Here is a 17,637-nt window from a genome sequence, read left to right as displayed (position 1 = left end):
CACAGCTCGTGGGTTCAAGCCCCGCTTTGGGCTCTGTGCTGACAGCTAGGAGCCTGGAGCCTGCTTCGGATTCTGTGCCTCCCTCTCTGCCCCAACCCACTCGCATTCTGTCTCTGTCTCTCTCAGAAATAAATAAACATTAAAAAAAAAAAAAAAAAAAAGCAGCGACTTGGTTGTGTTTCCTGCTGTGTCTGCAGAGCCTAAAACAGGGCCTGACGCACTGGGGGTGCCCCATAAATAAGCCCTGGATGAATAAGCATCAAGACATGCTTCATGAGCATCTGTAGATGCTTAGTGTTGTGCTGGCCTCTGAGAGGCACTCAGCGAGCACCAGTAATGCTCCATGGAAATGAAATCGGTGCCGTTTCTATCCTTACTCTCGTATAACTGTTACCTTCCCTCTCTTCTTTTGTCTGATCAGTCTCCAGGTCCAGGTCCATTTTATTACTTACACAGCTGTGAATATGAGGCCCGCTCAAGTTGACATTTTGTTTGGTAACATTGCATCACCAAGGGCTTAAAGTTTCCCCTCAAAGCAGTTTCTTGTACTGTTTTTGTCTTTATGGTCCATAATCTGTGATCTGCTCTCCAGAAATCCATAAAGCTCTGAAAACAAAGATGTTTTTATGCACGTGGCAGCACAGTCTGACCTGATTTAACATGAGGCATGTGTAATTTTTATTGATTCTTCATAGTGAGGATGTATATATTTAAGTACAGAAGGATTAACATGCTTTGATTACAGCGTGCTGCCCCCAGGGCCCATGTGGTGTTATATAACATATAGTATATACCTGGCTTAACTTTCTGAAATAGACGACATTCTGAAATCCAAAAGCCTTCTAGCCCCAAAGTTGAAGACCTGTAATATACGAGCTTTATGTGTTCATTACGGAAATATCAGGGAATAAAGAAAAGGACAAAACACATAAATCTAAATCCAAATCCTATCCACCACGATGATTTCAGTATAGTTCCTTCCACATCTTTCCTGTATTGATTATACATGTTGAAGAAAGTTCAATGATACTGTTTCATAAAATACTTTTTATCAACAGCGTTCCAAGAACCTGCTTCCTTGTCTATAGAATGCTTTTCATGCTATTTTAATAGCTGCACTATATTCTATCACAGAGATGTGTCAGAGTTCGCTTAACCGTCTTGATCTTTTACTTCTTCCTCAAAGCGGCCCCTGAAGAGGGTTCTGCAAAATCTCCAGGGTTCTGTGCATCAGTTTGAAAACCACCAATCTGGCTTAGGATCCTTTTCCAGTGAAGGAACTGAGTCTCCTGATGGGTAGCTGCCTTCCCTGGGGCCACTCAAACCTCCCGGGCTACTTTGATTTAGAACACACATCTCCAGAGATTTGTCTCTGTCCTCTCTCCACTGTATAACGCCAGCTAAGCACAATTCTTCTTTGCTCTTTCTGAAATCTTTTTTTTTTTAACCTTTTATTTTGAAATAATTACAGATTTTACAGAAAGTTGCAAATAGTACAGGGAGGTCTTGTGTGCCCTTCAAACAGTTTTCCCCATTGGTTATTTACGTGGGGAAACTGACAATGATAGAAAGCTTGTATATGGTTCTGTGTCATTTTATCACATGTATAGATTCACATCTCCAGCACCATAGTCAAGCTATAGAACCGTTCTGTCACCATGAAGATTTTCCTCATGTTACTCCCTCATAGACACACACATACACCACCACCATGACCATTCCTAATGCCTAACAACCAGTAATTTCTTCTCCATCTCTATAATTTTTGTCATTTAGAGAATGTTGTCTAACTGGAATCATATACTGCATGACTTTTTCAGATTGGTTTTTTTTTTTTCACTTAATCACCTTGAGATCTATCCAGGTTGTTGTGTTTATCAATAGTTATTGCTTTTAGTGCTGAGTGGTATTCTCAGGTATGAATATACCATAAGCAGGATATTTTGGTTGTTTCCAGTTCTGGGCTATTACGAATGAAACTGCTATGATTGATGTATAGATTTTTTAGGGGTGAACATAAGTTCCATTCTCTGGGATAAATAGCATGAGTGTGATTGCTGGGTCCTAAGGAGAGTGCATATTTAGTTTTTGTTTTTTTTTTAAAGCTGCCAAACAGAGGCTCCTGGGTGGCTCAGTCGGTTAAGCATCTGACTTTGGCTCAGGTCATGATCTTGTGGCTTGTGGGTTTGAGCCCCGTGTCGGGCTCTGTGCTGGCAGCTCAGAGCCTGGAGCCTGCTTCAGATTCAGTCTCCCTCTCCCTCTGCCTCTCCTGATCTCACACTCTGTCTCAGTCTCGCAAAAATAAATAAACATTAAAAACAAATATTTTTTTGAAAAACTGCCAAACAGTTTCTCAGAGTGTACCATTTTACATTTCCACTGGCAATGCATGACACATCCAGTCTGTCCACATTTTTGCCAGTGTTTGGAATTGTCACTATTTATTATTTGTCATTGTTCTGATAGGTATATATTGATATTTCATCGTGGTTTTAATTTGTATTTCCCTAATGGCTAATAATGTTGAACGTCTCTTCCTATGCTTAGTGGCCATCTGTACATCTTTTTAGGTAAAATGTCGTATGGCTTTGGCCCATTTTTCCAGTTGGATTGCTTGATATTTTGTTGAAGTTTGAAAACTTGATAAATTCTAGGTATGAGTCCTTTATCAGATACGTGACTTGTGTATATTTTCTTCCAGTCTTGAGCTTGTCTTTTTATCCTTTTTTCTAGAATCTTTTGCACAGCAAATTTTTGAATTAATTTTTTTTTTTATTTCTCTTGTGGATAGCAATTTATGTGTCTTATTATAGGAACTCTTCACCAAACCCTCGGTTCTGAAAATGCTCTACTATGTTTCTGCTCAAAATTTTATAGTTTTACATTTGAAATTTATCCCTGATCCATTTTGAGTTAATTTTTGTCAAGGGTGTGAGGGTTGTTAGGTCTTTGTTCCATTTTTGGCCTGTGGATGTCCGTTTGCTCTAGCACCATTTGCTGAGAAGGTGATCTTTCCTCTACTGAAATGCTTTCCACTTGTGTCAAAAATCAGTTGGCCTGACTTGTGTTGGTCCGTTTCTGGGTTCTCTATTTTCTTGCATTCACCTGTTTGTCTGTCTTTCCCCCAGCACCACAATCTTGATTACTGTAGCTGTATGGTAAGTCTTGAAATTGACTAGAGTGGTTTCTCCTACTTTATTTTTCTATTCATTATACCTCTGCTGATAAGACCCTGGCTGGGAGGAGAGGAGTGCCTGGTTACTGCTCCCCACATGACCTCAATGAGGGGGTGGCCTCATTGCCAGTGGCAATCGGGAAAGTTCCCATTAGATCTCCTCTGACATCACCCCGTGAGGTTAACAAAGGGTGTCTTATTACCACAGGGTGGGTCTGGGAGTTCAGACTCCGCACTTGGCCTTCTCTGACACGATACTGGAGGGTGTCGCTTTGGTGCACGTGGGGGAGGGTAGAAGACTGGGCTCTCCACTTGGGATTTGCTGACATGGGTGGGCATAGAATCACAGTTTTTTCCGTGGTGTTTGGCTGGATTAGAGTGATTACTATCTGAAAGTCTTCTTTCTTACTAGGCTGCCTCTTTCCTGATGCCTTGGCTAGAGAGAGCAGGCTGTATTGGGGATTTTTTTCTATCTGCCTATCTTGCTGGCTTCTGCAGCACCATGCCTAGAACATAACAGGCAAAAGAAACCCCAGAGAACTTGCCTCTGTCATTCCTCACACCCTGAGGTTCCTAGAAGGTCTGTCTTCTCTCTACTTTTCAGAGTCTTCTAATATTTCTTGTACGTGTAATGTTCCGGGTTTTCAGTTTTAGTTATTGGGAAGAAAAAGTGTTTCCACTCCATCTTTCCAGAAGCAGAATCAAAGTAATTTTTCAAAAATGTCAATCAGTTGGGGTGCCTGGGTAGCTGCGTTGGTTAAATGGCTGACTTGATTTCGGCCGAGGTCACGATTTTACGGTTCATGAGTTTGAGCCCACATTGGGCTGTATGCTCACATACAGATCCTCTGTCTTCCTCTCTCTGCCCCTCCCACGTGCGTGCACTTGCACGTGTGCTCTCTCTCTCTCTCTCGCACTCTCTCTCTCAAAAAGAAATAAATGTTAAAAAATTTTTTTTTAATGTGAATCAGTTAAGTAATGTAATTTCTCTGCTTCATAATTTCCAAGGGCTTCCTGGTATGATTATAAAAAATAAAATATATATAAATCATAATCAAAATATATAAAATCAAAATTTCCTAATCATAATCAAAATATATAAAATCAAAATTTCCTAAAAAAAAGCGAAAGAACAAAATCCAAATTTCCTATCGGCCCATCAGAACTTCCGTGGCTCCCTGTTTCCACTCTGATGTGCTTTATACTCCCTCTCCCCACCCCTCTCATGCCCCAGCCACATTGGCCTCCTTTGTGTTTCTTGAACGTGTTGCGCCTTCTTGGACTATGAAACAATATCACGCATAGTTGTAAACAGGGACTCTGGTGTTAGATGACCTGTCCGGAGTGACTGTGTGATCTTGGGCCACTTTCTCGGCCTTTTTGCGCCTCTATTTCCTCATATGTGACTTGAGAATGAGAATACTGTCCGCCTCCTAGGGTTATTGAAACGATTAAATGGATTGGCCCATGTGATGTAATTTGAAGAACTCTAAAGTGCAGGAACGATACCCAGCGCAGAGGAAGCATTCAATAGATAAATCAGCTGTGGGGATGAAGTTACTTACACCTCCCTGCTCTTGAATGGCTGTTTCTGTTGCCTGGAATACCTCCTGCCACCCCTGACTCCCATGCCCCCCAACCCCAGTTTTTTTTTGCAAGACTGACTCATTTAAATCTTCCACGCCTCAGCCTAAATGGCCTTATCTGCTTATGTAAAGTAGTCTCTCTTCCTTTCTCTAAAGCCTATCTTTCTATAATAGCACTTTTTATAATCTGTGATATCTGGCTAACTTATTACTCGTTTACTGTTTGTCTCTTGCCCCGTGGACAAGAAGCTTCGTGAGGGCAAGCACTCTTGTCTGTTACTCACTGCCCTACCCCTGCCCCCCCGCCCCCAGCCCCGAACAGAAGGAGCCACATAGTAGACTCTTAATAAAGATTTATTGAATGGATGAAAGAATTCAGGTCATTTATGGTTACACACCTATTACACATAATGCTGCGATAGACATTATTGTGGTTAAATTTCCGTATACAACTTCCACATTTTTTCGTAGGATGAACTTCCTAGAGTGGGGTTGCTGGGTCAAAGGATATACACATGGCCTTTCAGACAGATTGTATTAATTTGCTGTCCTGCCAGTGTCCTGTGAGTGTGTTGTCCTTCTGCATTTTCCACTCAGGGCTTTAGGAGGGAAGAAAAGAAGCAAACCTTGAAATGCATTCTCCCTCCTCTCCTTCTCCATTCAAAATAATTAATATTCTGTTAGACTTTGCAGATGAGGATACTGGGAACCTGGGGTTAAATAAGCTTCCCCAGGGTCAATGGCAGAGCTGGGATCATGGCTCGGGTCGTTTGGTTGTAAACTCTGGTCTTAACCGTCGAGGTGTGCTTTTCGTCTATATTTTTCCTCAGTGATTCCTGGGCACCGGGACATTTGAGGACGTCTGCACCACCCACTGACCGGGGACCCAGCAAACCCCAGGGGGGCTGAAGAGCAGAATGAGAGGTAGGCAGCGGAAGGGGCATGAGGAGGGAGGCACCAGTCGAGGCAGGGGCTCCTCTTGCCTCGAGTTCGTCTGGCAAGAGAGACGGAATCAGTGTCGGGCATTCTCTTTGCAGTTGCCAGTTCGAATCCTTCTGCTCTGCGCTGTGGGTCCTGAGTTCAGCCTTCAGAAGTCTGACCAGGTGAGGCTGGACTCGAGTGATTCCGCCACGTTGGGGTGGGCGGCTCTGGCCAACCTCTGTGTCTGAAGCAACCCGAGCATTGCCTTTCCTACAGGCCTCGTCACAGGCCACCTGCTCCCCCCAGGGGCCCTGGCCTCCGCTCCCCCAGGTTCAAGCTGCCCCTTCTCAGCTGATCTTCCCAAACTGCCTGCATTCACCCTGCTGCCTCCCAAGGTAAAGTTAGATTGTCCACCCTGTGTTCTCAAAAGCAATAGTTCTAATTTGATGACGCACAAGCATCACCTGAGGCGCTTACTAAAAAGACCTCAGACAACCTGGGCCATTTGAATATTGACGGGATATTTGATTACTGTTGAATTACTGTTGAATTTTAAGTGTGACCATGGCATTACATATGTGTGTATTGTATATGTAATATATATGAATATGTATCTTTTAGGTTACATATGTATTATATATATTATATAATATATAATATATATTATAATATATGTATATGAAAATGTATCTTTTATTTTTTTTATTTTTATTTTTTTAATTTTTTTTTTCAACGTTTATTTATTTTTTTGGGAACAGAGAGAGACAGAGCATGAACGGGGTGGGGCAGAGAGAGAGGGAGACACAGAATCGGAAACAGGCTCCAGGCTCTGAGCCATCAGCCCAGAGCCTGACACGGGGCTCGAACTCATGGATGGCGAGATGGTGACCTGGCTGAAGTCAGACGCTTAACCGATTGCGCCACCCAGGTGCCCCGAAAATGTATCTTTTAGGTTACATATGTATTATATATATTATATATTATATATATTATATAATATATTATGTATTATAATATATAATACAGTATATGTATATGAAAATGTATCTTTTAGGTTACATATGTATTATGTATATTATATAATATATAATATATAATATAATATATAATATATAATATATATTATAATATATAATATATGTATATGAAAATGTATCTTTTAGAGATACATACTGAAATATTTTGAAAGAAGAAATATGTGTGGGATTAGCTTCAACGTAGCCTGGGGTGGGTGGGAGAAGTGGGTGAAAGAACTGATGATACAAAATTCACCAGTTGACGCTGAGCAGTGTGAATATGGGGGTGCCTTATATTGGTCTCTGTACTTTTGCGGTTGCTTTAATTTTTCCATTCTAAAAAGTAACAACAACAACAAAACACCCTTCTTGTTTTAGGGTACATGTGCCACTCACCCCAGGTGGGTGCATGAAGGGATCTGCACCCCCCCCCCCCCTTGAGGAAAGCTGCTTTGCCAAGCTCATTAGTGTGAATGAAGGTGGCCACTGCAGAGGACCCCCAACCAGGAGACACGGTGTAATTGCTTTACTCCTCTGCTCCTCGCCCCTCTCCACCAAATAAGTTGATCAGGACAGTAATTCTCGGTCAAAGGGTATATAGTCATGTCTGGCCCTGTCTCTTTACCTGGGTGGGCCACACTGGAAGCTGAATCTTAGCTATTGAGTGTTTATCTGTCTGTTTTGTGTTGCAAGTGAAGTGTTTTTGAAGATAGTTGTTGATAAGATAGTGGGCATGATTTGTTTTTCATGTCCCAAACGATTTCATTTTACAGTGACAAGAAGGAGTGTTTGATGTGCTTAGTAGATGCACTGGAAGGTTGTCTCTAGGGCCCTTCTAAGTCCTCTAGAAACCTTTCCCAAAACTGCTCACCGAGGGGTGAGTTACTTTTCTTACAGGAGAAAGTCACTGCTTCCTGGTGGGGCTCCAAGGTCGTGGCCCTGGGCTCAGGTGGCTGGGGGAGGGAGGGGGTTTGAGCAGGGCTGGCCGGTGAGGCAGGTTCTCCTCACTCCCAGGCAGGTGTTGATACAACAGAGCTGCCTCTGGGCTCTGTAGGCACCTAGGGAGGAGAAGCACGGGAGGGGCTCTTTGCCTTAGGGAAGCCACCCGAGGAATCCTGGTCCCAGGCCTGCCACTCACAGGCCCTGACCAAACACAGCTGCCTCTGGGGGCTCCCTGCTAGGGGGGTTGGGCCGAGGGAGTACCAGAGAGCTGCAGCCCCCGCCCTGCTGCGGATCCCTGTCTAGAGCCTGCTGGGACAAAGCCGGGGTAAGAAGGCCCTTCACACTGTGTTCTTGGTCTGCTTGATGCTGATGTCTTGTGTCTCTCTTCTACGGAAACATTCCTTTATTTATCAGAGAGGGTAGTATGAAAAGTTTTGATTCATCTAGGTGTCAAAAGGCAAAAAATGCAGCATCAGGCGATGCATTCTGGAGGGAGGGATGATGTTCGGTCTCTAGTCAATAAATTGGGCAGTAACTTTTGAGAACCTGCTTTGTGGCTGAGCTATACTGGTGATAGAATGGAAAACATGACATAGTTCTCACCTCATGGAATTGACTGGTTAGTGGGCAACACAAACGTGAGACAAGTAGTTGCCGATGATTTATCTTCTGGGAGTACTGGTTTCACGTGGTGGTGGTGGTCTGAAAGGGCTTAGGGTAGAAGAGGATCTTTGCACTGAGGCTCCAATGACAGGATTGTGTTGGGTGCATGGAAACCAGGGGGACTTGGGGAGGAAGAAAGTGAGGTTCCAAATCTAGGGGAATGCATGGACAAAGGTCCTGAGGTAGGAGGGAGCTCTGGGAGACATTGTGTGTCCAGAGAGCAGTGTGAAGGGCCATGAAGCTGGAGGGGAAGGCAAAGGCCAGATATACAGCCTTTTTGTTGGCCAAATCAAGGGTTTTAGACTTGATTCTATGAGAAATAGAGATAAAAGAATAATTAAAGCAGAGAAGGGATAACCCCAGTGTCTGTCAAACAGCAGCTACTGTATATATTATAAAATGAAATGAGAAAAAGGGGCCCGTTCTGGAGGTGTGACAGTTATTCCAGAAGGTTGGTCTTTGGGGAAATTGATTTGGCTTGGCAGTGGTAGATCAGTCCAGAGGGCCTTTGGTGGGAGTGGGTTCTACATGAATACCCTTTTTCCATACAGAGGACATACATACAGATTTATTTCATTCTGGCTGACTGCACAGGGTTCTGTGAGTCAGCTTAATCACTGTCCTGTTGATGGATATCTGGGTTAGATCCATTTATTATAATTATGATATACAATGTTATCAGGAACATCGTTGTGCATACATTTTCCCATACATCTCCAAGTTTGTCCAGATGAATAGCAGTGGAAATCCTGGGTCATGGATATGAGTGCTATAAAATTTGATAGGCACTGACAAATTGCTCTCTGAAAAAAACTGTCCAAATGTACACTTCCAAGACTAAAGTACAGTGTATGAAGATGCCTGCTCTCTCATACCGTCCACAACATGGGTCTTTACTCATATTTTTTAATCTCTTGCCAGTCCGATAGGTGGTGAAAAGTGCTATCTTGTTTTTGTTTATATTTTTAGAATTAAGAGTCATGCCTGTTGGATTTTTTTCCCCTGTTGGATATTAATATAATGCAACTAAAGCCAGTTTTCATCCTAAAGCTTCTATACTCTTATTCCCTCCGATGTCTTTGTCTCCTGCAGACGAAGGCTGTGTCAAGATGGCGTCCGTGTTTCGCAGTGAGGAGATGTGTTTGTCCCAGCTGTTTCTCCAGGTGGAGGCTGCATATTGCTGTGTGGCTGAGCTCGGGGAGCTTGGACTGGTTCAGTTCAAAGATGTAGGTGCCACATTCTTGGGAGACCAGAGGAAGGTGGGGTGGGTGTAGACATCTCTTTCACACCAACTTCTTGGTAGTGAACTAAGTTCAGGGAGTAGAGCCCAGAGCTGGGATAGACGGAGTTCCACGTGGTTCTAGTTGTTCTGGCTAAGGTTTGTGATAATGTTGAGAAGTGACTTTGAACTAAGTTCAGGGAGTAGAGCCCAGAGCTGGGATAGACGGAGTTCCACGTGGTTCTAGTTGTTCTGGCTAAGGTTTGTGATAATGTTGAGAAGTGACTTGCAAACATGTTCTCCTTTCCTCTAGATGTATCTCTTCTATAGGAATGTTTTGAGGCTCTAATGCAGTCACTACATGTTAGATGGCATTATACTTTATTTCCTACATAGTACCTTCAAAGAATTGGAGGTCTCCAATGGGCATGTGGACTACCAAACCTTGTTCCGAAGACAGAAACCGATTGTTCCTAACTAGCTGGTCTGAGGACAAAGTGCACAGTCTCCCTAGAATGACATTCTAGGGCTAGACAGTCTTGAGTGTGATGTTGGGGTATCATTTCTCAGAGGTGGTTTGGATCCTTACCAAGCTTTTTTGAACAACGTTCTTTACTCCTTTACTTCCTCACCAAGATCACAATCAAAACTAAGCTCCTGCAGGAAGGATCTTGTCTTGTTCTGTGTGTTCTTAGTTTCTAGTACAGGACCTGATGTGAGGCAGTTCCTTAATAACATTTATTGGGCTGAGCTGAGGGTCACCATCACTAGGACACTGAATTTTTGTTGATGATTGTGATAACATTGCATGGAGCTATGCAATTTCAAGATCCTGTCATATTCATGACTCCACTGAGGATTTCAAGGCTCATTTGGATGTAAATCCAACTAAAAGCAAGGAAACCTTAACTGTGGGAGGACTTTCTAAGTGTAGGAAGACCAGAGCTGAGGCATTTGGGAGATTGTGTATAAGAACATCAAGGTGTGTTTTGCCTGTAACTTACCTGTCTCATGCATGGAAGTATCTATTCCGAAGATGGTTCCAGCAACCTTCCCCAGCATTAATAATAATAATAATAATAATAATAATAATAATAATAATTCCCCAGAATTAATAATAATAATAACCAAAGGGAATACATTGGCATCTGTTGCTACTAATGTGTGGCTTCTGGTTTCCCCCCACTCTAGTTAAATGTGAATGTGAACAGCTTCCAAAGAAAATTTGTGAATGAAGTCAGAAGGTGTGAGTCGCTGGAGAGAATTCTCCGTAAGCCAGTTTTCTGTTTACTGTCTAAGTGTCACCTGGTTGGGAGGTAAATGGTTTGCAGAACTAGATTATAACAAACATGTACCTGTTTGTATACTTTTTGAGGTGATTCTAGAGACAGAGTGGGGAAATTAGGGTTGGGTTGCTGGTGTCATGGCAGTCCTGGGGGGGTGGGGGCGGGGGTGGCGGGGAACTCAGGTAGCTGGGCTGGCTGAAAGGTACCTGTCTGCTTGGGCCCACTTCTTAGGTGAGAAAACACAATCACCTTGGGCTCTCTCGTGGGGTTTCATCCCACAGGTTTTCTGGAAGATGAGATGCAAAATGAGATCGCAGTTCAATTGCCAGAGAAAGCCCCACCAACCCCTCTCCCACGGGAAATGATTACCCTGGAGGTAGGTTCTTTTCTACTTTGCTAAAGACAGTCACGAAGCCTGTCGCCTGAGGAGCTCAAAAAAAAAACCACTCACGGATCTTTACCCAGTTGCAGAAGGTGTAGGGGCAGATTTATGTGACTGTCCACTTTTCAGTATTAATCCCCCAGGAAAATCCCACTGTAAAATTTTTATTTTCATTTAAAATGTTTATTTACTTTGAGAGAGAGAGTGGGTGTGTGCATGTGAGTTGGGGAGGGACAGAGGAGAGGGAGAGACAGAATGCCAAGCAGGCTGCATGCTGTCAGTGCAGAGCCCGAGATGGGGCTCAATCCTGCCAACCATGAGATCATGCCCTGAGCTGAAACCAAGAGTTGGAAGCTTAACCCACTGAGCCACCCAGGCACCCCACCCCCACTGTACAATTTTTAGAGTCTCTTCTGATCATGGGGAGAGCTCTTTTTTTCTCCTACTGCAGCCCGAAGGGAGCTCACCCCACTTTGAGAAGTGGTTTCATTGATGGACATAAATTCTCTCTCTCTCTCTTTTAATGTTGTATCTATCTATCTATCTACCTATCTATCTATCTATTTGAGAGATATAATTTTTATCGAGTATTCCCTAGGTCGAAAATACTGCTCAAAACATATTGTATGTTTTACATGTAATTGTAATTGGTCAATGATTGTCCCTATTTACAGGTCAAATATTTGAATCAGACGTCAAGTAACATTTCTGTCATCATAGAGTTAATAAATGAAGGAGCCAGGAACTTATCCCATTGGTATTCAGAACCCATATACTTTTTGTGGGGGAGATACATTTTATTTTGAAATAATTACAAATTTATAAAAAAATTGAAAGAATAGGCCAGGAAACTCCTGTTTATACTTGTCTCAAATACCTTAACCGTTAATATTTCGCATATTTTTTCTCTCTTATTTTCTCTTTCACTCCCTTTCGCTCTCTTTTTCTTTCTTTTTCTTCTCCTTATACACACTACACACAGATAAATGTGCAAACAAGTTTTTTCTAAACTATTTGAGAGTAAGCTGTAGATACGTCCTTAACCCCTAAATACTTTAGAGTACTTTTCATGAGAAAAAGGACATCCTTTTGCATAAACACACTACAGTGATCAAAATCAATACATTAACATTGAGACAATACTATTATATATCTCATTTACAGACCTTGTTCAAATGTGACCAACTGTCTCAACAATGTCATTTACAGAAAATGTGACAAATTTTGTAGTCTGTCTATTCTCCTCTCCAGTCTAGTATCATGCATTGTATTTAATTGTTATTGCACTTTATTCTTATCTCTCTGCCACAAGTCCTCAGTCTTACTGTCTTACTCAACCATAACAATTTTGAGAAGTCTTAACCATTTACTAGAGTGTCCCTCAACTTGGGTTTACCTGATTTTCTATGCTTATGATTAGATTCAACTTATGCATTTCTGCCGGGAATACCACACAGTGATACTACATCCTTCTCAGTGCATTATGTAAGTTGGCACATGATATCCATTTGTCCCAGAATTGGTGACATTAAATGTGATCTCTTGGTTAAGGTTGTATTCATCAGATTGCACTCATGTAAAGTTAATATTTTCCCATTGTTCACTTAAATATTTTGTGTGGGGATACTTGGAGGCTATGGAAATATTCTGTTCTATGATCCATTGATGATTCTTTTTTTTTTTTTTTTACTTTATATTTCTTTTTGTTTTAAATAATTTATTTATTTTTTAATTTACATCCAAGTTAGTTAGCATGTAGTGCAATAATGATTTCAGGAGTAGATTCCTTAATGCCCCTTAACCCATTTGGCCCATCCCCCCTCCCACAACCCCTCCAGCAAGCCTCTGTTCTCTATATTTAAGAGTCTCTTATGTTTTGTTCCCCTCGCTGTTTTTATATTATTTTTGCTTCTCTTCCCTTATGTTCATCTGTTTTGTATCTTAAAGTGTCATATGAGTGAAGTCATATGATATTTGTCTTTCTCTGACTGACTAATTTCAGTTAGCATAATACCCTCTAGTTCCATCCAGGTAGTTGCAAATATAATGTTTTATTTATTTTTGAGAGAGCGCAAGCAGGGGAGGAGGAGAAAGAGGGGGACAGAGGATCGGAAGTGGGCCCAGCTCTGAAAGCAGTGAACCTGATGTGGGGCTTGAACTCACCGACTGCAAGATCATGACCTGAGCCAAAGTCGGACGCTTAACTGACTGAGCCACCCAGGACACAAAGTTCTTAGAAGCAGTGAAGTCTTGTCTATATGATGCTACTGAACAAGACTTTTGCTGGCACGATGGGATCTTCTTTTTCTTGTCTTGTCTTCCTTCTTTTCTTAACTATTGTCACTGTACTATACATTATAGCCTAAGGATTTATTTATCTTATAGCTGGAAGACCACCTTCACCCATTTCACATCCCGAAGCCCCCGTAACCACCAATCTGTTCTCTGTATCTATGAGTTCCACTTTTTGTTTTTTTTCTTTTCTTTTCTTTTCTTTCTTTCTTTTTTTTAAGATTCCCTATTTAAGTGAGATCATAAAGTATTTGTCTTTCTCTGCCTGATTTATCTTACTTAGTATACGCTCAAGGTCCATCCATGCCATTGTTATGGCAGGATTTCCTTCTTATTATGGCTGAGTAATATTTCCCTGTGCACATATACCCCATCTTTATACATTCATCTGTTGATGAACAGTTAGGTTGTCTTCACTCTTGTAAATGATGCTGCAATGAACACGGGACTGCAGGCATCTTTTCGAGACAGTGATTTTGTTTCCTTTGGATAAATACCCAGAAGTGAAATTGCTGGATCCAATGTGTTGTTAACTAATCATCTTTCTGATGGGAAATGACTCATGCTTTGTATCTACTCTAGACTGAGGCCTCTCCTCGACTGGCTTCTGAGATCAGCTGTGCCTCAGCCAGCTGTTTTCTTTAGCCAAGGACATTATAACTGAGGGGACTACCCCTTTCTTTCCCTCTCTCCTTCCTTTTATAAAACTTTGAGTGCCCACCATGCACAAGGTAGCTTAGAGAGAAACAAAACATGGCCGTGTCCATTAGGAGCTTCTAGAGCAGATGGTGGTGAAAGGAGGGAGGGGTGAGGCAGTGAGAAAGAATGTCAAAAGGTAGGCAGAGCCAGATCCTGGAAGGCCCTGTAGATCTTGATTAAAAAAATTGGATATTTTATGCTAAGAAAAGGAAGGGCCCATTAAAGGAGGCAGGAAGGTAGGGGAGCTTCACTGAGCTGAGCCTTATCTCTGGCTGGGTTTGTTTGTTTGTTTTCTTTAAAGATAATGTAAAATTCTTGAAATTTTTGAAGCCTTTAGTAGTATAAATAAAGATACTCTAACAGAGATACGAGACTGGCAACTCCCCTGGAGAATATTTTGGACCTGGCCATACTAAAACCTGGATATTTTGGAAGATATTGAGTTGGTTATACGTTTCAGATAGTACTTAAAAAAAAACAAAAATCATTGCCTCCAAAGGAGGTAGGCATTGGCCCACTGGTTGGTTTTGAAACTCTACACTTTCATACATTTATACTGGTAACCAGTTAGATTACAGTCCAATGTGTACCAACAGCCCTTCCTCAGTATTTTCCTCCTGGGTATTATTTGTTGTAAAGATGAAATTAGAATGGCATGAGCTTATACGTAGCAATATTTGTCTAACATTGACCAAGGGAACAGACTGATTCAACGGTCTGGCAGTTAGTTGAGTGTTCCTCCAGCATTCCTATGAAAGGGAATCCTTCAAGATTGTGCAAGAGTACACAAGTGGCTTTGGGCCCTTGACTTGCAAATTTTCTAAAGAGGCTTTCATAACAATCCTGGAGGAAATATTAATTCAGAAAAAAAAACTACCCACAAATCCACCATCTCAGCAGAAACTGCCATAACTTCTCAGTTTTTAGGTTTTATCCTTATCAGCTATATTTTTATGTAACCCCATGTCCATTGTCTACATTATAATTTTCTACTTTTTGCGTTTAACTATCACTTTGTAAACTATGTTTTAAATAATGGGCTGTTGTCCAAAATATTTTTAAAGGCAGAATTATTTTTAAAAAAAGGGTTTTTTTTTTAAATGTTTATTACTTGTTGAGAGAGAGAGAGAGAGAGAGAGAGAGGGAGTGTGAGTGGGGAGAGTTAGAGAGGAAGACACAGAATCTGAAGCAGGCTCCAGGCTCCGAGCTGTGAGCACAGAGCCTGATACAGGGCTCGAACTCATGAACCATGAGATCATGATCCGAGCCGAAGTTGGATGCCCAAGTGACTGAGCCACCCAGGTGCCCCAGCACTATTTTTTTTTTTTTTAATATATGAAATTTATTGTCAAATTGGTTTCCATACAACACCCAGTGCTCATCCCAAAAGGTGCCCTCCTCAATGCCCATCACCTACCCTTCCCTCCCTGCCCCCCCATCAACCCTCAGTTTGTTCTCAGTTTTTAAGAGTCTCTTATGCTTTGGCTCTCTCCCACTCTAACCTCATTTTTTTTCCCTTCCCCTCCCCCATGGGTTTCTGTTAAGTTTCTCGGCTCCACATAAGAGTGAAAACATATGGTATCTATCTTTCTCTGTATGGCTTATTTCACTTAGCATCACACTCTCCAGTTCCATCCATGTTGCTACAAAGGGCCATATTTCATTCTTTCTCATTGCCACGTAGTATTCCATTGTGTATATAAACCACAATTTCTTTATCCATTCATCAGTTGATGGACATTTAGGCTCTTTCCATAATTTGGCTCTTGTTGAGAGTGCTGCTATAAACATTGGGGTACAAGTGCCCCTATGCATCAGTACTCCTGTATCCCTTGGGTAAATTCCTAGCAGGCCCCAGCACTATTTTTAATAGAATCATTGAGCGTATAGAGCAAATGGTTAAGAAGCGGTTAAGAAAAAACTTCGTTTTCTCCCCCAACTTTCTGCCACTATAGTTAGTGTTCAAAATTTAGGGTAGTGATTATCACTGGGTGATGTGCATGTGGGGCCCATGGTGGAGTTCTCTCTGCAATGTGTATGAAATTTTCCATCATAAAAAATACTAAAAATTCAAATTTTTTCTGATATTAATATGCTTTTTTGGGGAGGGAGGGGAACTAACATTTGCAGGAATATTTTTGTTTTATTGTTTATTTTCTAATCTCTTTGGTAAAAGTGTCCCTTAGGTAGATTAAAAAAATATCTAGCCTGATCGTCTCCGTCTTTTAAGAGGTGACCTTAATCCACTTTCATCTATTATGGTTGCTGATTCACTGACCATTGTTTTTGTTAAATGTTGAATTGATACAGTAGAATTTTTAGAAACTGTGTGTAAGGTATAAAGAATAATGATACAGTAAACACTGAGTGCCATCACTCCAAATGAGATAAAGGTGACCACAGTGATGGTGTTAAAGCCCTCTGTGTGCCCTCCCCTCCCCCCCTCCCCTCCACTCTCCTCCCCACTCCCCTCTGCACTCCTCCGCCCTTGGAGACAATCACTGTCCTGAATTTTGTATTTTTCTTTTCTTTGTTTCTGTAGAGTTTTATCGCATATTTAGTCTTCTAAATAGCATATGATTTAGCTTTGCACATTTTAGTTTTATGTAAATGAAATCATGTTTATTCTTTTGCAACTTTCTGTTTTCTTACATCGTTTTATTTTTAAGACACCATATTGTTTCATGTTTCTGAAATTAATTCATTTTCACTGCTGGGTAGTGTTTCTTGTATTGAATGTACCACACTTTATCCATTCTATTGTTGTTGGACATTTGAATAAGTGAGAAATGAGCTTTCGTGTGTGTGTGTGTGTATTTTTTTTTTTTTTTTTTTTTTTTTTTTTAGAGAGTCAGGGAGAAGGGCAGAGGGAGAGAGAGAGACAGAGAGAGAGACAGAGAATCTTAAGCAGGCTCCATGGTCAGTGCAGAGCCTGATGTGGAGCTCGATCCTACCACTCTGGGATCATGACCTGGGCTGAAATCAAGTTGGGCCCTTAACCAGCTGAGTCAACCAGGCACCCTGAGCTTTCAAATTTTTTAATTATTTGCCAGATCTCAGTAGTGCATTCACAAATTGTGCCCAACAGAGAGATCCTCACCTATTACATTTTGAATTTCAATACCTACATTTTACATTTCCAAGATTTCTTGTTTTTAAAGTTTATTTATTTTGAGAGAGAGAGAGTGAGCACAAGCTGGGGAGGGGCAGAGAGAGTGGGAGAGAGAGAATCTCTCCCCCACTGACAGTGCGGACCTGTCAGAACAGAGCCCGACTCAGGGCTTGAACCCATGAACTGTGAAATCATGACCTGAACCGAAATCAAGAGTTGGATATTTAACTGACTCAACCACCCAGGCGCCCCACATGTCCAATGGTTCCCCTTTTATATTTACCTGTTTTTTCATTTTAGGACATGTTTAATAATTTAGTGGTGTGTGTGTGTGTGTGTGTGTG

General features: G+C 41.6%; 1 protein-coding gene across 6 annotated transcripts in view; it reads left to right on the top strand.

Moving 5' to 3' along the window:
• Nucleotides 1–17,637, top strand: part of ATP6V0A4 (ATPase H+ transporting V0 subunit a4) — a 98,604-nt gene that overhangs the window by 15,995 nt on the left and 64,972 nt on the right. For 3 of the 6 annotated variants that reach the window (XM_047850746.1, XM_047850740.1, XM_047850742.1), the window contains exons 2-7: nt 5,592–5,685; nt 5,799–5,864; nt 5,959–6,077; nt 9,396–9,529; nt 10,714–10,792; nt 11,090–11,184. In XM_047850746.1, the coding sequence (XP_047706702.1) occupies nt 9,413–9,529; nt 10,714–10,792; nt 11,090–11,184 (291 nt within the window). In that variant the 5' untranslated portion in view covers nt 5,592–5,685; nt 5,799–5,864; nt 5,959–6,077; nt 9,396–9,412. Of the gene's footprint in view, nt 1–5,591; nt 5,686–5,798; nt 5,865–5,958; nt 6,078–7,076; nt 7,216–9,395; nt 9,530–10,713; nt 10,793–11,089; nt 11,185–17,637 lie in introns of those variants that run through there. The other 3 variants (XM_047850741.1, XM_047850743.1, XM_047850747.1) reach the window with 3 other exon arrangements.

Source organism: Prionailurus viverrinus, chromosome A2, assembly GCF_022837055.1.
Source record: "Prionailurus viverrinus isolate Anna chromosome A2, UM_Priviv_1.0, whole genome shotgun sequence".
Taxonomy (NCBI): domain Eukaryota; kingdom Metazoa; phylum Chordata; class Mammalia; order Carnivora; family Felidae; genus Prionailurus; species Prionailurus viverrinus.
The sequence above is the reverse complement of the archived record's forward strand: the minus strand, read 5'-3'. Positions and strand labels throughout refer to the sequence as shown.